At 47.1% G+C, this 26,943-nt stretch overlaps 1 protein-coding gene across 18 annotated transcripts in view; it reads left to right on the forward strand.

Moving 5' to 3' along the window:
• APBB2 (amyloid beta precursor protein binding family B member 2) overlaps window positions 1-26,943 on the forward strand; it is a 365,031-nt gene extending 338,088 nt beyond the window's left edge. For 15 of the 18 annotated variants that reach the window (XM_068543056.1, XM_068543061.1, XM_068543046.1 and 12 more), the window contains 6 exons: window positions 11,133-11,247; window positions 13,866-13,953; window positions 14,610-14,693; window positions 16,341-16,456; window positions 18,041-18,220; window positions 23,074-26,943. In XM_068543056.1, the coding sequence (XP_068399157.1) occupies window positions 11,133-11,247; window positions 13,866-13,953; window positions 14,610-14,693; window positions 16,341-16,456; window positions 18,041-18,220; window positions 23,074-23,241 (751 nt within the window). In that variant the 3' untranslated portion in view covers window positions 23,242-26,943. The remainder of the gene's footprint in view (window positions 1-11,132; window positions 11,248-13,865; window positions 13,954-14,609; window positions 14,694-16,340; window positions 16,457-18,040; window positions 18,221-23,073) is intronic. The other 3 variants (XM_068543062.1, XM_068543057.1, XM_068543063.1) reach the window with 2 other exon arrangements.

Here is a 26,943-nt window from a genome sequence, read left to right on the forward strand (position 1 = left end):
GTATGCTATTTTTTTTTTTTTTTTGAGGAATTTCCTATTCATTTGGGTGCCTGGTTACACATGCCAAGTAGTTCTGTCATTTCAGGCTTATTTTAATGAAAACATTGCCAATTACTCCTCCGTTCATTTTCCCAAGAAACAGCCGCCGAGAGCATGGAGATCAGGCAGCCTTCAGGTGTGAGGCAGGTGTGGAATTCATCATGGGGTTGAATTCTTCCCACTGGCATCTTGTGTGGTGAGACGGGAGTAAGCTTGCACCGGACTCTAAATTGAGCCTTCCCTGCTCTCAGAATGGCGCTTCACACAGAAGCCCAACTTCTGATGTTGGGCTGATGTTTCTTCCCCAGCACATTACAAGGTGTCGAATTGGTGAAGCAGCTGCCACTAGGACTCTGCTGCATTTTTCGAATGACATTTCATAGATCTCTCTGAAGTCCCTATTTATGGCTGGTTTTCTCTTCAACACTTAAATCAAGCAGTGTCTATTAACCCCAAACAAATTAACATTGTTAAAAGTTCAGTGTCATTTTTGTGAGTACTGCCCTCAGGGAAAAGCATAGTGGCTACATATTGATGTCATTTCCTTAAGTGAATCACTAGTAATGGGTCTGATTTCAAATATCCAAGGCGCCAATAATAATTATACACAAAAGAAACAGACTGCGTCCTTGGGGGTCTAGACTTAAGGTTACTTAAGTATACTACATATACTAGGCACAGGCTTTTTATTAAGAATAAAAAATTAAAAGCACCTGGCATAAATCAAAAGTTAGTCAAAGAAATGCTGCCCATTCATTTTTGTAGTAAGAGTCAAAGCACTTGAATTCTTTTCTGATAAAAATCTGAGCATTAGGAGATTGCAAGAGCATGTGATCTTAGATAAGAAACCCAAGATTGAGGTTAAGTGACTTACAGAGTGTTTACTCAAACTGAGACTGGTGTCCAGGTCTTTGGATCCTTTGCTGATGATCTAAATTGCCTCCAAAGACTGGTTTTGATAGTGGGGCAGTGCAGAGGGGCAGGCTCGAGGTGGAGGGAGGTGCCCTCAATGCTATGGTAAGTGGTGCCCAGTAAATCTGAGGAGAAGCCACAAATACTCCCCCAAGGGACCTCCCTTCTGTGGGAGACATTTCGTCTCAAACGCTGCCCAGCATGACCCAGCTGAGACGTGACACTGTCAGATGACCTGGGGCTGATAACTATAGTCTGACGCACTTGTAACAGAACATGCATTCTTTGCACACACCGTCTCATTTAATTGAGTTCGCATGATTACCCTGAGCCAGGGGCCCTTGTCCCTTTTTCACTGACGAGGAAACAGGTTCCAAGGGGCACAGAGAGGGACCCCAGGAAAAAGAGAAGGTAAGTAACCAGCAGGATTTGAACACAGCTCTGACTGCTTACTGAGCTAAAGGGCCTCTCTTGGGAATTTTCAGCTGCCTTCTTCCCGTGCAAAAGCTCACAGGCCTCGGGGGGGGGTCCCCCGTTTACCTAAAACCCCAGTTGCAAACCCTTTGCCCCATCTTGAACACCTGTGCATAGCAGCGTGCTGGCTCATTTGGGAGACAAACTGTGAGGTGATTCTTCAGGACTGTGAAGAAGCGTGGGGTTCCCGTCCTAGGCGCATTCCCAGAAGACCAGAATGAGAGTCCTGAAGGCCTACAGTCAGACGCTGACTTCCCGTGTACCTTGGTCAAGTCGCTCAACTCCTCTGAGCTTGTTTCCTTTTCTGTCAGTGAGAACAGTCGTATATCCCTTGTCAGGTTGCTGTTAGGGCATCACAGAGCCGGAGCTCAGTGAATGGTAGTCTGGTAGTCGCTGGGAGTGTGATTGCGGTCGTCACATCTACTGCAGGGTGGTTACCTGCGCCTCGGGGCATGCGTGTCACAGGTGGTTTTCCTCAAGTGTTGAGGTAGATGTTTACATATTTGTACTACAAAAGTCACGTCTTCTTACTGTATAATATTTAAACGACTATATTAAATACAGTCCTCTGTAATCCCCCCTCCAGGTAAGAGTTGACAGTTGGATGTTAAGTTGTTCCAGATTTGTTGCCACGCGTATATTAAAATACACACTCAAACATTTGTTGTTTTTCCTGTAAGACCTTATATCTGCGACCTGGGTTGTTTGCTTGCTTGCCTTCCCCCCATTTGATAAGATGTCATTGTCGCTGTTCGGTATCCGGGTGGACAGCTTCACCTTTCTGCCCAGTGGCGGGGCGTGCTTGCTCTTTCACACCGTGATTTCAGCCCTCATCTCCGCAGGGTCCTGTTGGCCGCTCCGTGACCCTGGCCGCAGGGCCCCTGCAAGGGCAGCTTTCTGCCTTTCCTCCTCATTATCCGCCTCTTCAGTCTGTTCGAGTGGGATGCATGCCTGTGACTGACTTGGGGCTCTGTCCTCGGGCCCCTTCAAACTGGCTGTGCTGAGACCAGCAGGGGGTGGTGAGCACTCTGGGTCGGGAGGTTAAGTGGCGAAATTAGCGTTGCTCTGGCAGCTCAGAGCAGCTCTGGGGATGGAACTCAAAAGCGTTCAGCCCCAGACTCCAAATTGCTGTCCGCTCCTCTCCACCTTCCACCCCTCTCTTCCCCGGCACAAATCTGTTTTCTCACCTTTAAGCTCATTTACCGGCCCGGCCTCGTCCCACCTCCGCCGTTGGCCGGCTGCCCTGCTTCCGCCCCCTCCTGCTCTGTTGCCCTCTGTGGATGCAGTTCCGTGAAAGTACCTGGAGTGTAATGTTGTAGCTCTATTAATAGGATGTCAGAAGTGTTGGTAAAGCAGGTAAGGCTGTTGCCATGTCATTGTTTCCATACGTTTTTTTATTGGCAGCAGGTGGAGCTGGAAAATGAGGATAAGTGCTCTGCCTCTGTTCACTGCAAATGGTTTCCTGTATTTCACTGTGATATTTGAGGCTTGATTACCTCCCCAGGTTGATACGTTGCCTCTGTAAACTCAGCTGGCATCTCTCGGCTTCATCGTAATGCGGCTCAAAATACACACTTCTGTGTGAGAGAGTTCAGCTAAAATAAGCACCGAAAGGCTATTAATTGCAGCCAAGTTGGGAACTAAGATGGGATGTCAGAGCTCAGAGTCGCTGTTAACAGGACTGTGTTATTCACCGGTTGCCATGTGAATGCTAACGTGTTGTTTTCTGCTCTGTCCCCTCATGCCTTCCCGGATTCAGAGAGAGGTAACCAACCAATTTTCACTTCTTCCCCCTTTGTGCTGTCTTAAGTGTCTGGCAAAGCTCACTTGCTTTCTTCATGCCCTGCCGCCACCATCATAGCCATCGCTGTCTTTGAAAGGCAGAACTTTGTTTTGTTTAACCTTTTCTCATCATCGTTACGTGTCCTGCATTTAAAATAGTGTGGAATTGCCTCTGGGTCCCTGATCCTCTGTTGCTTGACCCTGTTTGGGGAAGGTGTTGGGCAGAACAATGACTTGGTCCCGGTCACTACTGGCCGAGCAGAGTCTAATCAGCATGCTGGGGAGAAGGCGTGGTAGAAATAGTCAGGTTATGTACCATGTTGTGTAGGAGGCTTTTTGTGCTTCTTGAAGAACTAATTCTAGGACCTGCTTGTTAGGACTTCTCTGTAGGGTTTCGTTGGTGAGATTTGGTTCTATGCCAATAGCTGGAAGGACTGACTCAGTTTCAGTCTGGATTATTAGCAAAAATCTATGGAATTCTTCTCCCTTCCCGCCTGATGAAAAGGCTGTAACTCCAAAATGAAAGGCATTTATACCTCAGACGTGTGCGTTTCCCGCGCTCTGACCATCAGCCTGACCATTTGGCTGATTGGGGGCTTTTAAGCTCCATGATTCCTCAGCTCTGTCATTTAATAAAAGCTCCATTTTTGATGGAAGGAGAAAGTTTTGGAATTTTTCTCCCTGAAAAAATGACTGTGAGTACTGCTTGGCAAAGTGAAGCGACACCAGCGCTGGCCTCTTTGCTTTTGGTGCTGGAGTCCGTCCCAGGGGGCTCCCTCCTGGCTGGGGCTGAGCTCCAGCTGGCGGCCACTGTTCTCCCTTAGGATAAGCTGCTGTCATAGCTCAACGGCTGGCGGGAAGGGAGACGGCGTAGGCTGGGTGAGTAGCACTTCCACAGTCAGTCTTCCAGAGGGTCTGCTTAGGAGAATTTGGGAGCTTGATTGACTTTCTCACTACTTTTGAGGAGGCTCTGGGCCCCTGGAGGTGATGGAGGTTTCTGGAGGATGAGGGCTGTGGGTTTGGATACGAGCTCCCTTGTACGAAGTCACCACACATCAGAGTGCATGGTAAGGATGTTTTCGGATCTTTGCTAGTTCCTACCCTCCGTGTCCTCGCTGGGAACCAGTTGCTCTGAATATTAACAGCAAGACTGTTCTAGAGAGGGCTACAAATTCTCGTTCACCCAAGCCACCTGGATTATTTGCAGGTGGTAGAATTTCAGATCTGCTGTGTACACAGTCTGTGTGTCTCCTGAAAGCACCTGGTGAAGGTTTCCCTGCAGAGAATTTGTGTTTACCCAGGTGATGAGTTGCTAGAATGCCCCTTTCAGAGTTTACAAACTTAGCATCTTCTTAAGCTTACAAAGAAGGAGAATTTGAGTTTGTCAAACCAGAGCCTGAGCTTTGTGAAATTAATGATGCCCACATGTGGTGCATGTGCCAGTGGGTACAGTTTGAAAAACAAAGTCGTGTATGTGTGTGTGTGTAACCTTCTGGATTAGCTGTTTAGGAAGATGACATTTCTCATCCCCTTTCCCCCCTCTTTCCTCCTCCAACCCCCCCGAAACAAGATTTTCAAAATGCAATCAGAAAACAAGAGCAGTTAGGCAAAGGAGAGCAGGCAGTCCTGAAAACAGGATTCCTCCCTACAGGCCCTATGCAGGTGAGATGAAGAAGAGAGAAAACCCTTCATCATAAAGGGCTGGGAATGGAGTGTTTAGATCCAATCTGGTCGCTGCTCTTTTGTCCTTATTTGCAGGTGGGACCAGTCCTCTGCAGTGGTAACAAAGCTGTTCGCTTATTGCTTCCACAGAAAGATAAGCTGGGAGGATAAGGGTCTTTAGGTACATTTCAACAAGTGTTATTATATTCATATCAGTACAAAGATTTATTAAAACAACCCTCGTGGATAAGGAGACAGTATTTCAAAGTGGGCTTTTTCTTTGACTTCGTTTTCCTCACTTATAATAACAACTAACATTAATCAATTGCCTTCGTGTGCCAGCCTTCACAGATTTGACCTGAGCAAAATACGGGTTATATGAAAGACGTTACCAAATCGTGGAGACTTGGTCAGGAGCGCTAACAGAAAAGATTTAGCGAGAGAGTGAATGGCAGAGAATCTAACAGAAAAGAGAGGAGAGAGCTACTGCCAGACACATCTGGGCTGTCATGTGCCTGAGGAGGGCAGCTCCAGAAAGCAGAGCCCAATCCCACAGGCAAAAGTTGCAGGGAGGCAAGTTTCCATTCATCATTAAGAAAAAATATATTTTGGTTTGCAGCGAGCATTCAGCAGTGGAGCTCCTGATCCATTAAGTAAATGAGGTTTTATACCACTGATATATTCTAGGCACCACCTGTCTGGGTTGCTGTAGGAGGGACTTTGAAACGTTAGCCTGGGTAACTGCTACGAGGTCTGTAGGTGCCTATAAATACCTTTTGAGGAGGGATACACACATAAGCAGATTTCATTTATGTAAGGGTTGCGGTGGGAGAGACTTAGGGAAAGGGTGAGCAGTTCTGTCTTGGCTACTTTTTAGTAGAACCCATTTGAATAAAGAATCGTTTATTCATTCATTCCGTAAAGATGGATTAAGCCCCTACAGGGCGATTAAAATGCTGTTCAGCTGAGAACAATAAAAGCAATCTTTTGCCCTTTTTCTTTGCCATTAAGAAATTTGAGGCTGTCATGTAAGATGTCTTAGCACTGACATTTTTCCCTGTCAGAACTCACTGCTGGTCCTCTGGGGGAATAATTACTGGGGAGAGGAGCAAAAGGAGAAGAACAAAAAGCTGGAGACACAAGGGCTTAGCCAACAAATGGTGAAAGGTAGTTGATTCACTTCTGTTACAGTTTAAGGAAGAGACTTAGCTATAAACCTTCCACTTCCTGGTTTATAAAGGAAATGCAGTGATCCCCTGACTGCAGGAAATAAATGGGGCAAAACTCCAGAGGGGACCGGCACCTCTTTTAGCAAATGGCTCCTGCAGGAGTGAGCTGGAGCAAAGGACAAAAGTGGTCCTTGCTGCTCAGCGTCAGACACAGTGACTCAGACGGACGGGCATCTGGCAGAATTTGTTAGAAAAGACGGGCGCCTGTTCTGACTGGACCTCGGGGGTCATTTGGGCCAGCTCTGTGGTTTTATAGACCACACCGAGGCCCTGGAGGAGGCGTGACCACGGGGGGGGGGGGCGGCGCGGAAGCCCATTTGAGCGCATCTTGGCTCTGAGCTGTGACGCTCTCGGCGCTGTGGGCACCGGGTAGCTGCAGCCCGAGTGCCACTGGCGGCTCTGAGGAGCGAGGTGGGGCAGGAGAGCCACCGAGGGCTCTGCAGGGGAAGGCTCCTGAAATGCCCCGCGGCTGGCTGGGTGACACCCGCCGACGCCCGCTGCTCTGTCCTCCCAAATTCCCACGCGTGGTGCTGGGCTGATCTGTCAGGGATACTCAAGCCGTGGAGGCTGGTAATTAAAGCAATTTCTTGTCCCCCTCAGAATATAGGAAAAGCTCTAGAAAATGTTAAATTGCTCTTACATATGGGCATGAGGGCTTTTAGGATTATAATACCAATTGGAAAAAAGTCTGAAAGGCTGAGTTAGGCCACACCTTGGTCATTGTGAAAGTGAATGATGGGACATGGGTTCATTGACCGTCCTCTCTACTGTGTGTTTGAGAAGTTCCAGAATGAGAAGTTTAAGAAAGGAGGAGAAAAAGAAGAGGTACTGTGTTCTTTTGACTCCTGTACCCTGAAGCTGGGACCCAAACTCCATTCTCCAGGGGAAGGGCCCGGCAGGCCGAGGTCACCGCAGACCTCCATGTCGCTGAGACCGAGTGGCTTGTCTCCTGCTGCCCAGCCTCTGCAGCCCTGGGGACTTCTCCCGAAACTTCTCCTGGCTCTTTGGAGCCAGTCTGTCCTGGGCTTTCCTACTCCCAGCACTCTTTTTTCACCCTTTCGTTGGGCCTTTGGCCTCAATTAGGCCTTCAAATGCCTTTCCTCCTTGGGGTCCAGACCTTGTTTTGTCTCTCTCATTCTCCACTCTCCCATCTGCTCCCCTGACCTCAGCTGCCCCCTAGGCCCGGACCACAGGCCTGAGCTCGGGGACCGAGTGTCCACCTGCTTGGTGGGCCCCCCCCACCCCAAGCACCTCACACTATTGTCCAACCTGGAGCTCGTCAGCTTCCTTCACCAGATCCTTCCCCCTGCCGTCCCCAGTGCGAGGGCACTTAGCTGTCCCAGGAGGGACCTCGGAGTTATTCTGGATTCTCCTTCTCATCTCCCACATCCCTCAGTCCCGCAGCCACCCTTCCAGTACCTCTTACCCATCTGTCTTCTCCACCCTGCTCTCACGGAGGCTAACTCAGCCTTGCCTTTTCCAGCTGTTCGAGGCTGCTGCCTTCCTTGGCTCATGGCCCTTGCGCCGGTTCTTTTACTTATAAGGAAAGTGCCTCCTCCTCTCCCTTGTAATTGTGTTGGGCCCACCCCAGATGATCCAGGATAACAGCCCCTTCTCAGGATCCTTCACTTAATCCCATCTGCAGAGTCCCTTTTGCCATGTAAGGTAACCTATTCACAGATTCTGGGAGTTAGGACAGGAACATCTTGGGAGGGTCATTATTCTGTCTACCGCTGCAGCCTTTTTCAGAAATCAGGTGCTGAAAAGCCAAGGTTTTAAAACAACCAGTTAAGAGGTGTTTGGATTTCGTTCTGAACAATAATGAGATTCACTCAGCCATATATTTCATTGCACACAAAGGAAGTCGTTTGAACTGTCTGTGCTCCAGGTCAGAGAGAGGTCTTGCAAATCCCCGTGTTCGAGGCTTTCTGCTCTTTTAGGGTGACTTGGGATATGTTTCATGGGAGTAAAACAGGAGAGACATGCAAATCTCCTGACCCCCGCAGTGAGGAGAAGAAGGCCCTTGTTTTCTCCTGGGAGGTTAGTTACCGGCAGATTTCTGCTTCTCTGATCTGTTAGCCTGGTACCTGGGAGGGAACAGGAAAAGACAAAGCTGTTTAAAAACAAAAGGGTCAGAATCCCCCAAACAGAGCCTGCGGCTGCTGAGCTGCCCTCTTGAGGAGATGTGGATTCCAGATGGTTGCCTTAGGCATTAATCACTTTCTCCTGAGCCAGAAGAAAATGAAGGTTAATAATAATAATTTTTAAAAATTACTCCTAAGGGGTTGCATCTGAAAGAGCAGAGGGCACAGAGCTGAAGTTTGATGGGAGCTGATTATTGATCAGGGCCTGTTTGGTCCTCCGTGATGGTGACCTTGCACTTGTTACACTTGTAAGGCCGACCAGCTGTCATGGAGAGCAGGATGGATCTTGGAAGCTTACATCGTAGGATATCAGAGCCAGAAAGGGACCTTGGAAATCATGTTCCATCACTTAGAGATGAGGTTTGACTCCATGCCCAATGTTGTACAGCTCAATGGAATCAGGAATGGGACTAGCAATTGGGTTGCCTGGATCCTGACCCGTTGCCCTCTAACTGTCCCTTTCTCTCTCAGAGAGGACAGATGGAGGTAAGATCTCTACAGTAACTACTAAGGGTAGGGCGTAACGAGCTGTAATCCTTTGTGGTGCAGAATACAGATCCTGTGGGAATTCAGACACAAGCAAGGTGCTGGGGGCCGGAGGGCCAGGCAGGCTTTTGAGCTGGGCCGTACAGAGTAGGTAGAGTAGTGAGCTCCAGACGATGCAGGGAGGCCAGTGGTCACCACGCCAGGCAAGGGGAGGTACCGTGAGCGGGCGTGGAGCCCCAGCTTTCTGGAGCAGAGGGGAGAGCTCCTTAATTGGAGTAAGGATGCTGGAAGAGTTGGTGGGACAAATTTTGGGACTCCAGAAATCCAGACAAAGGTCTTTGGACTTTCTGTGGGTGACCACAGAACTTCAAAGAGATTTGGCCTCAGAAAATGGCGACTGAGAATGCAATTCTGAAGAGGAAGAGTCGTGCGTGGCGAGACACTGCATATGTTACTTTAGGAACCATCCAGGAAAGAGAAGTAGCCAGAAGGAGGGGGGCCAAAAACAAGACTCCCCTTGAGCATGTCTCCAAAAGTGATGCCTTCTCGTCGTTTCCTTTTGAAGCAATATGCTGTCTCGATGGGGGCTGAGACTAGGATGGAAAGGCCTCAGGAGCACAGTGTGGAATAGGGCTCTGCTCGCCCCCAGAGTCTGGGCCCAGCTTCTCACCCAGCCCCCCAGCCCCTCAGCCCACTGTCACGGCACCCGTTCACACCTCTGACCACTAGCCAGCTTTCCCGCCGGGAGACGGTGGCGGGGGGGGGGGGGACGCGCTGCAGATCCCTATGCTTGAGAGAGGGGGGCACTCCGTACCAATTATGGCCGGGCCCAGACTGGGTGCTGGGAATGGGTAAGGCTCAGATCGTCTTCACGGAGCTTCGAGGGGTTGTGGGGAAGACAAAACTCACGAGCAGACGCCCATGGTACCCAGTGGCGAGTGCTGTGCTTCCGGGGGACACAGCAGCACCCGGCAGGTACTCACCCAGCTTCAGCTGCGTCTTCACCCGAGGCCAGGGCATGGAGACGGTGTGAGCAAAGGCAGGGAGGCGAGACCCGCCTAGGGTGCCTGAGTGGTGGCAGGGCTGGCGAGGAAGGGGTTGGATTCAAGACACTGCCAGGAGGTAAAATCGGCTGAACACGGGGGTTGGGCGTGGAGTGCGGGGGCCGGGGGTGGGAGCATCAGGAAGTCCCCCCGGTGCTAGCGTGGAGGACACCAAGTGACGTGGGACGTGAGGGCGCAGGGGAAGGTGGAGCAGAGCAGGCCCGAGGGCAGGTGTGCACAGGCGGAGGTTCCAGTGCCTGTGGGTAAAGGTGCCCCTGTCCTGGAGCCGCTGCAGGACGGCCTGGGGCACAGCAAGGCCACCGGGTAGGCTTTCTGGCCGGGCCCTCACAGTGACCAGTTGCCTCCATCGGATAGACTTCTGTTCCTTCCCAAAGAAGCCAAGTCTGTGTTGGGGAAAAATCTATCCCAGTCTGTGAGAACACCACCAGCTGTTACCTTAAGAGAAGTAATTAATAAATTCATCCATGGTTATATCTACAGACAGGGATCCTGGCAGAGCAACACGTGCAAAGAAGTCACTGTGATCCCTTACCAGATGGGTAAATCGGAGCATTTATTTTCCATAAACACTCTGATCTTTTAAACCACTGTCCTCAATAATAACAGTGAGAAATTTAGTTGTGTGGTGTCATTCTTCTGAAGCCAGGTCGTGTCGCGGGCACAGTATCCTTCTCATCAGTAAAGCAGGCGCTGAAATCCAGCACTAGCGGCACGCTCACCTCGGCGTCTGAGCTGGCGGTATACAGGGTGATGCCGCCGCCATCGCCCCAAGCCCTGGAGTAAGAGGCGTGTTTAGCGGAATCAAGTGCCTGTGACAGGACTTCAGTCTGTGGCGTCTCTTTGTGTCCCCGTGACTGTCTGTCAACTTACTCCGCAGCTGCGGGTCAGATCCGGTCTCTGGGCACACATTTACACATCAGAGCCTGTTGTTTTGCTTCTGCTACACATGACTGTAGCATCGCTCATGCAAATTCATGCTCCTCTCAAGCCTGTCTTCTGTTTGTGATCATCATGTTTATAACCCTGATATCTGCTGTTACTCTAGGTAGAAGTTTCCTGTAAAGTTCGGTTTTCATTAAGCGTTGTTCATTAAGGTTCCAGGAGCTCAATAAGGCAGAGCCTGGGACACACTGTAGTTATTTTACTCAGAAATGAATTCCTAGGATCCATACGGCTGTTCCTGTGTTTGAGGTGGCTGTTGACATTTGTTTATTTTTTTAACCACTGCGTACTGTGCTTACCTCTGACATGCTGGCTCCTCACTCAGTTAACGTTCATCGCTAGAATGTGTGTTGTGAAGGTTCCTCATTCTAATGTACCGATCAACTTTGTTTGCACAGAGATTTTGCTTATGTAGCAAGAGACAAAGACACAAGAATTTTGAAATGTCATGTATTTCGATGTGACACACCAGCAAAAGCCATTGCCACAAGTCTCCACGAAATCTGTTCCAAGGTAAGATGGGTCAGGGCACAGGGGTCCGCCCCACTCCTTTTCCCCGCCCGCCGCTGAGCAGGGAAGGGCGCGTGGAAGGACGGGGGAGTCGGCACGCTGACCTGCAGGTCGAGCTGTGGGAGCAGCAGGGCAGCCGCCAGCCCAGCCAGCGTGGTTAATGCTCGTTCTGCGTGTCAGGCGTCGTGCTAAATGGCGCTCCGCCTGCAGAAGGAGTACGGCCTTGGTGCCTCCCACAGTCCAGGGGGTCTGATAGGTGGACAGCGGCGTGGCGGAGGAGCTGTGTATCCCAAGCCCAGCGGGAAAGCGGGGGCAGGGAGTCAGGGCTGGGCCACCTGATCTGAGCATGGACCCGGGAAGAAGGGAGGGGGGTACGAAACCAGCTGGGGTGTCTGTGGAAGTGCAGGCGGCCGGGGGTTGCTGTGAACACGTGCTGACGTCACAAGACACACAGTGGCGAGGCAGGGCCGCGGTCACAGTCTCACACTGGTGCGTGTCCCGCTTACTCCTCCAGAGTCACAGCCTCACTGCCTCTCTCCCCCGCCCCCGCTCCCCCGCAGAGCCATATGCCCACACACTCGTGCCCCCCTCTGCCCGGCTCTCGTACTTGCCAGGACGCGGCTGTGTGATGTAGCGGCTCCGGCTGCTGCAGAGCCCTTCCTTGTGTGGACCTCCGTGTGTTTACTTGAGATGTGTGGCCTGTAGCAGAGGAGAGAGGTTCCTTGTTTGTCTCTTTGCTGGGCAGCTTTTGCGATTTGGAGTCGGCTGGAGCTGCGCGCTGTGCCTGGCACGTGTAGAGGGCTGGACACATGTGTCTGTCGTCCAGCCTTCCTGTTCCTGGCTTCCTCCTTTGTCCAGAATGCCCCCGCTGCCGTCGCTTCAGCCACTTTCGGGTCTCGCGGTGACCAGGCTCCTAACCATTCTCTTCTGGGCACGCTCTGCTTGGTTCCCCGGAATGAACCAGTGTTCCACAAGGGAGTCGACAGAGAACAGGCCGTGGCCACGGTGCTCTTTGACCTCCAAGGATGCATAGTTAACGTTCTCAGCAGTCCCATTACCCGCTGACCTGTGTTCCAGTAGTGGGAGCCAGGTCTCCAGGACGCTGTCCCCAACTTCCTTCAGCCAGGCCTTTCCACTCCCCAGACTTACTGCTTGAATCTAAACACAGGACTTTGCCGCCCCCTGTGTTAATGTCACCTTTCTGGTTCCAGGCTGGCATCATTACCCAGCCTCACTCCCACAGGTCCTCCCGAGCTAGCCAGGCCCAGGTCACGGCCACCTCCACAGCCCAGCCTGGTCTCTGCAGCAGGAGCGAAGCCTGCTGTGTAAGCCACAGTTCCCAAGGGAAGGGTAGGGGCTGGGAGCTGTCCCCAGCCCCAGAATAGCCCAGCAGTCTGCTGCTCTGACCGAATGACCGGGACCTGCAGGGTAGGTGCTGGTCCGGAGACCCCGCCTTCACCCCAGCCCGTGTGCACGTTCCTGCACGGGTGGCATTGGAGCGGCTGCTCCTTGTGCAGCCCTGAAGCATGCTGCGCTGCCCGGGTTTCATTTTCTCATTCATTCACACAGCAAGTGTAACCGAATGCTGCTTATGTGCCAGGCATTGTTCTGAGGAGACAGCAGAGACCAAAACAGAAAAAAAAATCCTTGCCCTTGTGGAGCTTATATTCTAGCGTAAAGCCCTCAGAACACAGCCTGGCACAGAGTCAGTGCTCAGTAAATCTTGGATTTTACTGTCAGCAGCCCTCCTGCCCACTGACCCAGGCGCAGATCTGGAGACGGGCAGAGTGGAGCTCCGGGGGAAATGACTTGTTCCACTTGGGATGGAAAGCTCGGGCAGGGGATGAAGGTGTGAATTGCTCTTGCGGTCATTGAAGGTGGCTTCTTTGAGTCCCTAAACCCACAGCACTGTGAACAGGGGTGAGAAGTGATGACTGTCAAGTGAAGGAGATGTTAGTGCCCCCAACAGAGGAGAGGCACTTAGAAAGACGGCTGACAGATTTAAACAGTGTGACCATAACACCAACAGCAATAGCAGCTAATATTTCTGAGTGCTTGTATTTACTGTCAGAACTGAAATTATTTTGTTATTAGGGACATAAATATTATCATCCACATGTGCAGTTGAGGAAACGAGACAAGAGGGCAGGTGACTGGCTAAAGGCCGCTTACCGCTAGTAAGTGGCAGGCGTGGGATTTGAACCCAGGTACTCTGTCCCCAGAGCCCTGAAAAGAGTCCCTGAAAGTGGCCATGTGGAAGCAGCGGGGGAAATCCGTTGCCCTGTGTTCCACCGACCGCTGTGGGCCGGGAGGTGTACGCATGACCGGGGGGATCGTGCGGTTTGTTGCAGCAGAGGTGGGAGCCTGGTAAATGGAAGAATGAATTCCGAACAATCAGGAGACTGTTAGTTACTCTGAGGAACAGTCATTCACTATTCTCCCCAGAGAAAATGGGCACAGTTCTCAAAATGTGCGGCTCCGAGATGGGGGTGAGGAGTCAGGCAGCAGACTGAAGCCAGTTTAACTTGGAAGTGAAGTCAGCGCAGACACTCCACTGGCTGGAACAGCTGAGGACACGGGGTCTGTAACCCTGAGCCAAAGCTGTGTTTTCTCTCCTTCAGATCATGGCCGAACGGAAGAACGCCAAAGCCCTGGCCTGCAGCTCCCTGCAGGAAAGGGCCCACGTGAACCTCGACGTGCCCCTGCAAGGTAGGTCGGCACCCCTGCTACTTTCCCTGGCGCTCTCTGCCCAGGTCACCAAGCGCAGGGTCTCGGACGGCTCCCTGGTGTATCTAGTCTCCCTCAGAACCGAGCTCGACTCAGCAGACCCGGGCCGAGCCTGCACTCGGGACCTCGGGCGCGGCTTAGAGCTGATTTTGTGTCAACAGGGTTAGGCAAAAAGGGCCAGGATGAGTTTTATTGTTGTTGGACAAGATTAAAGAGAAGTATCTTTAGTGCTTTTGTAATTCATGTACAGCCTGGGGTAAGGGTCAGCTAGTTTAAAAATACGTGGGTTGCTATTTTGGGGAGCTCAGTTTAGTCATTTTTCCTGTCTCTGATTTCGCCCTCTGTGATTAAATTTCCTCAGGGCATCAACCTCCCCTAATAAATAGAGCACCCAAAGCTGCTACTTAGCACACATCCAAGAGAGAGTCACAGCTTAACACATAGATTCCAGTTCCTGCTTTCAAATGCTTTCCTACCTAGAAATGAAAGGTGAATGGGATTTTGATTGACAGCCCCAGTGTCTGGTGGAAGAAATGGCTGTTCTTATAGCATGATTTGGCACACTGACCTCTAGAAACACAGGACGTTATGTGTCTGTTAGAACCATTGAGAAAAATGTGTTGCTTTATTCCCTGTAGTAGATTTTCCAACACCAAAGACTGAGCTGGTCCAGAAGTTCCACGTGCAGTACCTGGGCATGCTACCTGTGGACAAACCAGTCGGTATGTGAAACATGTATTGTCTTTCCACTTTGCAAGCGTTTGGGAGCTCATGAGAGACGTTCACCCTCCCATGGGGGTGGGGTCTGCTGTTTCACTCCTCGCCTTGTCTTGAATCGGACCCTCACACTGTCACCAGCCAGAGCGCACGGACAGTCCTGATCAAAAGGTCAGTACAGGACAGGCTGAGCTCCTCGGATGCATGGTCCCAGAATACAGGGACTTGAACAAAGCGGACCCGATTTCTCATTCACTCACAGTCCAGAGCTGCGTGAGCCAGGGCTGTGGAAGGGCCCCGCCCCCAGAGCACCTGCTTCAGTCCTTGTCATGTGCTGGGCGGGGATAGGGGGCTGAAGGAACCCTCCTGCTCTCCTGTTAAGGTGTGACCCAAAAGTGCACACAGCGATCAGCAGTCAGCTCACATCTCAGGGGCAGAATTTAGTTGCTTAGCCATACCAGGCTGGGAGGAGGCTGAGAGAGGTAGCCTTTTCCTGGGTTAAAAAACGGCTGTGGAGGAATCAGAACCCTCACGTACTGCTGGGGCGAATGTAAAATGGTGCAGCTGCCCTGGAAAACAGTCTGGCAGTTCCTCGAAAGTTAAATAGAGAGTTACCATTTGGTGCAGCAGTTCTGCTCCTGGGCTTTGTATCCAAGTGAAACGAACACATGTGTCCACACAAAACCTCGTACACGAGTGTTCACGGCAGCATCATTCATAATAGTCAAAAAGCAGAGACAACCCAAATGTCCATCAGCTGACGAATGGATAAATAAAATACACTTCCATACAGTGGTACTTCATTTGGCAATAAAAAGGAATGAAGTATTAGACATGCTGCAACATGGCTGAACCTTGAAAACATGATGCTGAGTGAAAGAAGCCAGTCACAAAGGACCGTATCCTGTACGATTCCAATTATATGAGTGGAGTAGGCAGATCTCTAGAGATAGGGCTGGGAGGAAATGGAGGGTGACTTCTGAAAGGTACGGGGTTTCTTTTTGGGGTGATGAAAATGTTCTAAACCTGATGGTGGTGATGGTCGCACACCGCTGAATATACTAAAAACCGTTGAGTTTTGCGCTGAGAGTAAATTGTACAGTATGTGAATTATATCTCAGTAACGTTGTTCTCCCACCCACCCCCACCAAAAGCAGCTGTGGGAACACCCAGCCAAAGAGCCCCATCGAATAGGCACGTGTTATTCGTGTCCAGGGGCCGCCCAAACTTGGCCTTGTTTAAGTGACAAAGTACAATGAAAGGTGATCAGGGTAATCTGGCAGATGCTGGCTTCTGTTGGGTCCCCTTTTTCAAGGTTCCTTGCTTAGGAAAAGGTAGCATTTGAATACTGTTTATACACTCGGAGCTGGCGAATCTTTGTAGAGAGGTGGGGGAGGGAGAGAGATGTCCTGGTTAGACAGGACATCACACACTGCTTCTCTGGAGGTTCTCATGACCCTTCTTTCTGTTGAAAAAGCTGGCATCTCTTTTCTTTTGAGCAATGAAATGCTCAAATGAAACGTCTTGTCTGGGGCTACAAAAAAAAAAAAAAAAGACCAGTCTGGGCATAGGTGTTACTGGGTGATTTGGGCCCACGTTTGAGATTCAGAAATAGCTTTAGGACCTTTTTCAGTTATCCCTTCCATCCACAGGAATGGATACCCTGAACAATGCCATAGAAAGTCTTACGACCTCGTCCAGCAAGGAGGACTGGCCTTCAGTGAACATGAACGTGGCCGACGCTACTGTGACTGTCATCAGTGACAAGGTGAGAAGGGTGGCAGATGGAGTGGGCCTGTCGAATCCAGTGAGGTTTCGGATACAGTAAGCTCCCATGAAACTCAGGCACGTGCCAAGGCTTGGCCTCTGGGGAGTTGTGCTTGCTTGTGATTAAAATAGCCTACATTAAAAAAAAAGAGAGAGACATTTTGCCCTTTGTGCCTGGACCTCTGTACGCCTCAGAGGCTTCTATTCCGGCGCTCCTCATTCTTCCTTCCTATGAAGCCTGGGAGATTGGAATCATTTGCTAGAGGTGACTGTGTGATACTAGCAGTAACTCACTAATGGGGCTTGGTTTTCTGGCCACTCTCCAGGCTCCGGTATTGACTGGGCTGTTATCTGGGCTTGGGGCGCAGGAGAGCCTTCTGTGGTGGAGGGTCCTGTGGTAGCAGGGACCACTGGTCATCTGGAGAGAGGCCAGCATTAGCCTCAACACCAATTATCTCAACTTTGTGGTTGAGGAAACTGAGGCACAGAGAGGTTAAGTAATTGCCCCCAGGCACACAGCGAGAAGTATAGCAGGATCAGTTTTCCATTCTGCCTCTGTGAGGCATCTGTCACGGAAAGACCATAAGTCCTTGGTCTGCTCTTGCTTCTGTCCACTAGCAGCTCACCTTCAAGCCCAATTCAATTTCTAAAGAGGAGTAAGATGCTCACTGACCTTGCCTGCCGCTCCAGCCTGTGCCACTGGATTTTCTTCAGGTCTGCAAACGTGTGGTGCCTTTCCCTACCTCAGCACCTTTGCAAGTGCTGCTCCTTCTGTGCTCTACCCCTTTGCCTTCCCAGCCCCTACGCAGATCTCAATGTAAATGTCATTTCTCCCAACAAAACTTCCCAGCCTCTAAGACCAGCTTAGTTTGCCTGTTAATCAATCCCACAGCACCTGAGTGAATATTTAATAAGCCAAGATGTTAGCCAAAAGTCAGCGTTATTCTGGATGTATTTACTGATTTTCAGAAATTGCATATGGCTGCTGCAAAGGATGTGGTGTTCATAAGAATGAATTCCAAACACTTCTTAACTCGGCACCATACGGATACCAGTTTGTGAAAAAGGAAGAACAAAAAAGTATTTGGCAACTTTTTGTCTTACACAGTTTCAGATAGAAATATGATTCAGTGTGCTGTTTAGTTGGGGAAGAAGACCTGGATGCAAAGAGAGCCCACGGCTCCTTTCCTCTTGGTGCTCTGGGGTTTCCGGTGGGTTTGCCTGGGCAAATGGGTTCTGAGCCACTGTATGGGCAATACGGAAAAAGTATACATGACACTGTTCCTGCCCACAGTGAAGCCACGGGCTTGGAGTCGAGCAGACGGAGTCCGGAACACACATACCCAGTTGCAGGGTGGTTCAGAGCAGATTAAATGCCGGAACGAGGCACCCGCAGCCTTGAGCCTGCTCCAGACACGTGTAGAAACTTGCCTTTCTAGAAAAATACAGTCCTGTCTAAAGTCAGTCTGGCTGTATATTTTGAGACACCATTTCCTCTATGCAGCCACTCTAAGCGGATTCTATGACTTAAGGTCCCAACGTGTCTGTGACTTTGGCCGGAGCTGCTGAACAGCGTCTCTTGCAGAATGAAGAGGAGATCCTGGTGGAGTGTCGGGTGCGATTCCTATCCTTCATGGGCGTCGGGAAGGATGTGCATACGTTTGCCTTCATCATGGACACTGGGAACCAGCACTTTGAGTGCCACGTTTTCTGGTGCGAGCCTAATGCCGGTAACGTGTCCGAGGCGGTGCAGGCCGCCTGCATGGTGAGTGAGCCCGCTGCGGGGGTTCGACCCTCGGGCCCCTGCTTTTGTTTAATATGCCGTAAATTAGAGCAGAGTTACTGACTTAAAAGAAGCCAAGTCTGATCTCTAAAGTAATGCCTTGCTGTGTGACACCCTCACTCCTGCGGACAGAATCAATTGTGACAAGCACTTTGCCGTCTTAAGAGGCCGGGACACCTGAAAGAAGCAGGACTGGATGGAGCCAGGTTCTTCTGTAGAGACGCCAGGAACACTGAGAACGATGACCTCCAAAACCACGGATTTGAGGACTCTTAATTCTTGATCCCTAATTTCAGCATGTGATCAGGAGATGCTGGTCATGCGTGAGTTGGTGCTGTTTGGAACCATCTCAGTAATTCTTTAAAAATTCAGTGTATTGAATGGTTTTTATTTTAGATAGTTGGTCTAAGTGCATTGTTCTTACATACTTTGTTTATATCTATGAACCCTATTCTTACCACAGCCCTGTTAAGTAGTTCTCTTTTATTTATAACAAAATAGAGGCTCAGAGGAAAGGACCAGGCCCCAGGGCAGAGCTGCTAAGTGACAGAGCCTGTGTTCACCCCCGAGCCTCTGGGTAATAAAGCCAGTGCTCTTTGTACCACATATATGATTTCAAACACACAGAAACACCTTGTCATTCATTCTGCAAATATCCTTTGAGCTCCTGTCATTCCCAGCACTGGGAAAGTTCTAGTAAGAAGGAGGGAACCGTTTGAATGTAGACATCCAAGCCTGGGCTGCATGGTGTATTCTAGCAACAGTAGGTAGGGTGGCTGGAGCCAAGCGGAAGGAGGCGAGGTCCATGTCCACGAAGGGCCTGTGATCTCATGCCAAGGTGTGACCTTCAACAGAGATTGTTAAGCAGGAGAGTGAGTAGACCATGTTAGGTTTTAAAGCATACTCCAAAGAAGAGAGAAGAAAGCAAAGTGGACAAGGGTTGAAAGGACAGGGCAGAGGTGGGGAGATGACCAGGAGGCCAGTTTACTGGTCCATGGGAAAGTTGCATCTAAACCAGGAGTGGCAGTGGGGAAAAGACAGGAGCAGGTGATGGAAAAACACCTGGCTGGCAGTGAGGAATGCTGAATTTGAAGCACCTGCACTTCATTTAACTCAATCCACCATTTGTAGGCTGGACTCTGGGGACGTTCACGTAGGAATAAGACACGATCCTTGCATTACGGAGTTTAGGCCTATGGGGGAGACGGGTAAACCAGAATTCTGTTATGGTGTAGAAAGCGCTCTAAGTGGAAGTGTAAGACTGCACTGGACGGAGGAATGACCGGGAGGAAGAAGGTGGCCCTGAAAGCAGGTCGCTCACCAGGTCTGAGGTGAAGGAGTAGCTGGAAGCATGCTGTTGAGATACTTGCTCATTTGTTGGGGGGTTGGGGAGATCCTCACAGTTTTGAGGCTGAGGGAGATGAGCCAGTAAAGCCAGATTGAAATAGGGCTCATATTTGTAGTTGGGCCAAGGTCTTGGTGGTAGATGAAGGGCCTGGGGTTGGGTCAGAGTGCTGCTTGGGTTAGAGTAACTTTGAGACCAGCCAGAAGATGCCCGGAGTCCAGGAACAGGTGGAGCTGAGGGCGGTGGAGGGTGTCCTCTGTTTCTTTACAGACAGTACACTGCTAGTTAACAAAGAGGGGAAAGGACGAGGTGGACGGATGGCAGAGGCAAAGGTGGGGGACGAGAAGAGAGCCAATTGGCTTTTATTTTAAAAGACACCTTTGAAACGGAGAGGGGAGGAGGGGGAGGGGAAGGGAAGACCTGTGTTGTGCACTTATAATCTGGCTTCGTTCTCGCCACAGTCCTGTGTTAGAGTACAGTTTCCCCTCAGATGCTGTGGGGCCAGGATTCTAACTCAAGTCCACCTGCATATAAAGGACCGGGGCTGGGTGGAGAGCAGCAGCGTGGTGAAGCAGTCGAGATGAACCTCCTGACCAGGCATAGGGATTTGAGATGGGATGAAGGGACTGTGTGAAGAAAATAGAAAATGGGAGAGTCCAGCCAAGCAAAGATGGATGGTGACTGTTTAGGTATTTTGTGAAATTGTGAAGGATCATAACAGATGGTTTTAGTCATAAAATGAATGGCTTTCAGCCTTAATTATACATTTTGAATGCTGATGGCAATTAAATAATTAGCTTTATCACTGGTTACAGTTTGTTCTGATTCCCAGACTCATTTTCTCTCCTCTAGAAACAATTTCTACTCATTTGTTTACTATTTTAATTGTAGTATTAGGGCCACCAGCTGAAGTGACTCAGCCAACCCAGCATAAGACATACGGGTAAAATCAAACCTTTCTTTACACTCTGTATCCAGCATTTCTAACTGGGTGGCTTTCCTCTTGATTCAGATCTCCATGATTCTCCATCTGAAATATTTATGCATCAGTTTATACAATCTGAAATATCTCTGGCATTAACACATTCTGAATCTACTGAATTTTTAGGCATATTTTGCAGCTGAGTGGTACAGGCCCAGCTGCAACTATTTTGATGAAATTTAGAGGGAGATGGAGAGGGGTCCGCTTAATGAAATTCATCAGGCACAATTTTGATTTGCACTGGATATAACGTAACTAACATTAGAAACTCCCACCCAGTCCAGTATACCATGTTGCGGTACCTGCCCATTATAAAACTGTGTTTGGAAGTGCGTAGGTTTTTTTTTTCCCCCTTTTTTTTTGTTTTAAAGAGAAGTGTATTTTTTTAAATTTATTTATTTATTTATTTATTTTTTGGCTGTGTTGGGTCTTCGTTTCTGTGCGAGGGCTTTCTCCAGTTATGGCGAGTGGGGGCCACTCTTCATCGCGGTGCGTGGATCTCTCACTGTCGCGGCCTCTCCCGTTGCGGAGCACAGGCTCCAGACGCGCAGGCTCAGGAGTTGTGGCTCACGGGCTTAGTTGCTCCGCGGCATGTGGGATCTTCCCAGACCAGGGCTTGAACCCGAGTCCCCTGCATTGGCAGGCAGATTCTCAACCATTGCGCCACCAGGGAAGCCCTGGAAGTGCGTAGTTTTGATTGTGATGCAGACCTGGAAACATACTTTACATACAGGAGACGTGATAAATCGTTTTTCATATGATTGGGTTGAAAGGGGCTAATTTTTTGGCCTGTGGGCTACGACAGCACATTGTGACAAGAGTCTTGCTGTAGGATAGTTCATGCTTTTCAGAGGGAAACATCAGCCTGTTTCACAATTGTTCTAAGGAACCTATTAATATTTAAGTAGGTTTTTGAAAATCAGTTTAAAGTGCTTGGATTTTTTAAGTGCTTGGATTAGAAAAAAAGCATTTGATACATTTTAACCTTTTAATCTAATTTTGAAGAATTACTTATCTTTGCATTAATACAAAAGCAGGTGGATTGTGACTTTGTTTCTGAAGGATGGAAACTGTCCCTGGTGCCAGTGCTAATGGATTTTTAAAAATTAAATCTATTAAGATTTAGACTTGTATATAAAATATATTTAAAATATATTTAAATGTTAAATATTTAAAATATTTAATATATTAATATTTTAATATTTAAAATATTAATATATTAAATATTTAAAATATATCCTGAAATATATACCTACTTACTCAGGTATTGAAATATACCTACTTACTCAGGTATTGAAGTAACACAGCATGATGGTCTTCAACAAAATACTCTGACAGCTACTATGACACTTATCTCCTTTCACAAAGAAAATCAAAAGCAATGACATACAAACAAAATAAGCAATTTAAATTTTCAGAAAAGTGGTACATTTTATAGTAAATAAATCGCCAGAAATGAAGTTGCCAATAACATAAATTTGTCACCTTGTTATACTCTATATAAAAAAGACACTGAGACACAAAATTATTGGACTGCAGACTTAAAATAGTTAATGAGGTCTTTAACTCATTAAAGATGGGAATGTTTGTTCCCATCCTGCTTTAATTTAAAAAAATGAATTCTGCTTTAAATATATATCCTGAAATCTTAATAATTTTTTTAAAATTAAAGCAGGATGAATGAATGCCTTCTGTGTTGCTAGGCCTATTTTAGGCATTCTGCAGGTATTCCTTAATCATAACACTGTCTTTTAAGGTCGCCATTCTTTTTTTTTTTTTTTTTTTAATTTATTTATTTATTTTCGGCTGTGTTGGGTCTTCGTTTCTGTGCGAGGGCCCTCTCTAGTTTCGGCAAGCGGGGGCCACTCTTCATCGCGGTGCGCGGGCCTCTCACTGTCGCGGCCTCTCCCGTTGCAGAGCACAGGCTCCAGACGCACAGGCTCAGTAGTTGTGGCTCACGGGCTTAGTTGCTCCGCGGCATGTGGGATCCTCCCAGACCAGGGCTCGAACCCGTGTCCCCTGCATTTGCAGGCAGATTCTTAACCACTGCACCACCAGGGAAGCCCAAGGTCGCCATTCTTCAGCCATTTTACAAATGAAGAAACTGAGGCTCAGAGAGATTTAATAACTTGCCTGGGGCCATACAGTTCACAAGTGGTAGAGCCAGATTCAAACCCTGCCCTTTCTACCATGCTGACCCTCACTCGGTTAGCCATAAACACCTACTTCATTACCTGTCTGAGGAAAAAGTTAATAATCTCCCTGCCAATCCTTTTTCTTTTCATTAGCTCTTTGACTATGAGGTATATTCATCGCAGCCTAACAATATAGAGAACTTCAAGAGCATTTAAAACACTCCACATTAAGGAAAAAAATAATAAACTCTTGGATTCATGTTTAGGAGCTAGGTCGTTAACCTTTGGGAGTTAAATATATTGATGAATTAAAATCACGTTAAACAAGAAGGGATGATACATTATTAACGACCATAAAACTTTTTTATTTCAGTTACGATACCAGAAGTGCTTGGTAGCCAGGCCGCCTTCACAGAAAGTTCGACCACCTCCTCCACCAGCAGACTCTGTGACCAGGAGAGTCACAACCAATGTAAAACGAGGGGTCTTATCCCTCATTGACACTTTGAAACAGAAACGCCCTGTCACAGAAACGCCGTAGCTGCATATGTGAAAGGATCCTGTAATATTTACTGAAGATTGAATAGCTACACTAAAGAAGAGGAGCTGATCTCTGGCCTTCCATTCAGTTGCTGATGCTTTGTCTTCAGAGATTAATAACCTAACCAGTGTTAGACAAGCATGTTCTCTCGTCTTGCCACCGTCGTGTGATATGAAAAGAAGCATGACTAATTTTTTTTGCTGTAAGTTACATCATGAGCAGTGGAAGCTCCCTTTCTTATTGTAAATATCGTGAACATTATGTAACTTCACACACACAGGGAAGAATGTGGCCACACCCCTCCCAGTGAAGCAGCTGAGTCCTTGGAGTGAATGACACCTGGGTTAGTTTCATTGTCTTCTTGACTGGATCTGTCACAAGCAACTTTTAAGTCCTACAGCACTTTGCCCTGTTTTCAACATTGGAGTAGACACTGCATACCGGATACCACTGAATTGCTGTAAAAACAGGATGATGAGCTTTTGTTTTAGTTTTTCATAAAATCGAACCTTTGGTTGACAAAATTGGCTGTTGGCATCAGTATAGAAACCAACTGGCAACTTTCCTTGACGAGCTCTTTGACACATGGACACCATTTCATGTCTACAGCTGTTTGGGGGATGTTGGGAAAAAAAGTGAAGCTTCAATATTGAAAAACTAAATTTCAGAAATTAAAACAACAAAAAGAGCCTTTCTGTTCAGATGGTTTTCAAACTGATAGATTATTAAGAAAAAGAAAGAGATTAACAAAATCATAATGCATTTTGGGTGGGACATATTTCAAACTTCTGCCTTATACTGTACAATGCAGCTAGAGAATTATAGTTCACTATGGCCATTCTCTACATAAACATTAAAATGAAATATTCCTCGTAAGCCTTTCATCCTTAGTTTGATAATTAGCCAATATGCAACTTGGAGTTGAGGAAATGTCATTTATATTTTAGATCTCCACCACCACGTTGTTTTCCACCTCCTAGGTAAATGTTCTGCTAGGATTCTGCATCTAGCTCAATCTTACCTTAATGCTTTTTGCCCAGAAAGCTGTCTGTCCATCATGTAATGTCCATGGCAACAAACTTCATTAAATTGAACCTTTCTGAATTTATGTATTTAATATTAAAATTTGTTGGACTCCTCTAGATATATTTTTTAATTTATATTTTTTCCATTTATTTTCAAGATTTAAAAATTTCATATCAGAGCAAAATATACATAGGAACAAAGGACTATTTAACAGCCTTCCCAAAAACAGCACTTTTCTGCTTCTCTATCTATAGATGACTTAGCTGTAAAGATAAACAGATTTAGACACCTGTTGATAATGTTTTAAAGAAGAAGTTGCTAAGAAGCTCAATCTAACTAAACATTAGTTTTGTTTACTTTTCAGTGATAAAATTATCATTTTACAACATTGTTGTAAAAGTAATGCTTTATGTTTATCTACTGCTATGTACGTGTCAAAATGGTTTCCACATTCTTATTGTCACATTTGAGCCTTATAAGGTAGAGAAGGTACTAAACACATTTGAGAAATAAAAAATATGAATTAAAGAGGCTCAGTCACCTAGCCTAAGATCTCAAGAAAGTTAGAAAGCCAGAACTAGGACCCATGCTTCTCAACTCCCAGTTATTAAGTTATGCTGCTTCCACACCAGTCAGGAGGAGTCTTTCCAAAATTACTCTGGGCATATCCAGTTATTGTCAGGCAATCTTAGGATTCCCTGTATAAGTAGGGAAGTATGTCCAAATTACTCATGCCGTGATTTAAAACCATTGCCTGCTCTCAGTTTTCCTGCAGTGTGCCTCAAGTGTGTTGTAGAGGACAGGATTCTACATGCAGCACGTCCTGTTCAACCCACAAGACTATCCAGAGATGATGTTACATGTGGTAGAAATATTCCTAACTCATGATACTTAGCCACCAGAGAACGTGATGGAATGAGTAGGTGGCCTCCTGCCTCTGTTCCCTCTCAGAATTCTGGAATTGTTTGCTAGCACCCTAGTGTTATGACAAAAGAGAGGCCACTCTAGAAATGGATTATACTTCTCACCAGCCTATATACTATTCTACTAAAGTTACCAGTGACATCCTAATAAATTACTGCATTAAGAAAATCCTTACTGTGCCCTTTGAAAAGCTGTTCAAAATTCAATCTTGATGATCTTTCATCTTGACCTCCACAGTGAAACAAACATTTTAGTGTGATAAACTTCAAAATTCTTAAAAAAGTGATCCACTTTTATATTGGACATCTCTACCAGAACCCATTCATTTTTTTTTAAGGCATACATATGTTTTCAGGATCAAGAATACTGAGCTAGCTTTAAGTAGCAAACTGATTTATATATGCAATTATAGGATGCATTAAGATGAATGATAGCCTTTACATACTGAAAACTTTACTGCAGATACTTTGTTTTAAAAATAGCTTTGCATACGAAATGCAATTAATTTTATAAAATTAATTATGTTAAGCCGTATGTTCAGACACTTTCTGCCATGGCCAAAAAGTATGTATGAAAGTATGTGTGTATTTTCTGTGAAAGGATGCTAGTGTTTTACCTGATATTGTAGTGACACTTCAGTTATCTATGCATTCTTTGTATCTGTGATTTGGTAAACAGGCAGCCATGTTCACTATGCCTTGTATGTCTTATCATTTTTTTAATTAACCTGTTAAATACAGCTTAAAATATTTTTATTTTATTTATTCTATTTTTACTGAAATATACTGCATTATTGTGTTAATGTATTATCTTTACTGGATATTATCTCTCAATGTATCCAGGTCTAAGTAATCTCAGTGAACTATACATTGCCTAAAAGGTGGTTTTGTAATGATTTGTAGTCACATTTTTATTGGAATATGTATAAGAAAAGGCAAAATACTTAAAAGTTCCTTTTATTTTTTAAAAGCAGCTAGATAGACGCATACTTGCCAACTCACATATGTGCTCCTTGGCCGCATCAAGGGGAATAGCCAACATGCCTATGGCTAAAAACTTTACTTTGCAAACTTAAAGCACTGCTTGGTGCTTCGTTTTTATATCCTTCACAACACGTGTGAGCTCATCTAAGAGACACATGTCCTCCTGCCCTTTGTTTACACCTGGATATATGATCACCCATAGCTAATTAGGACCATTGTTTTTGTTTGTGTCTGTCTTACTGCATGAAGCAACATTAGACCCATTTCCATTAAAATAAGCTCTTGGTGATAAACTGTTGGCACTGCTACTTTTTAAAAAATTCCACTTTATGATTTTATGACGAACATTTGTACAATTCTACACAAGGTCATTTACTAGAAGCCCTAAATCTTTCCTCTTCTTATATGACACACACTCATTTCATAAGCATTGCAACACAAACTCAAGATATCATAAACAATGTGAGAAACATCTCCCTAACTGATATTAGCACAGCTTAACTAGTAAAAGCATTAGCTCTCTAGTTTGCCAGGCTTACTTAACCCAATACACAGCTAACGTGTGTTATACAGCCAGTAAAATGAAGTTTATTTCAGCTTCAGGGAAAAGATACTGCTCACGCTTTATCAGTGAGAGCGCTCCCTGCCGTCCAAAGCAGCTTGTTTATCCCAAAAGAACATTTGGTCTTGCTTTCTGCCCCTTTTGCTGTTGACCATTTTTACACATTTAAATGTAAGATGTTGTGAGAATAAACTTAGCTGCGTAAAA

Source organism: Eschrichtius robustus, chromosome 4 (assembly GCF_028021215.1).
Source record: "Eschrichtius robustus isolate mEscRob2 chromosome 4, mEscRob2.pri, whole genome shotgun sequence".
Classification (NCBI taxonomy): Eukaryota; Metazoa; Chordata; class Mammalia; order Artiodactyla; family Eschrichtiidae; genus Eschrichtius; species Eschrichtius robustus.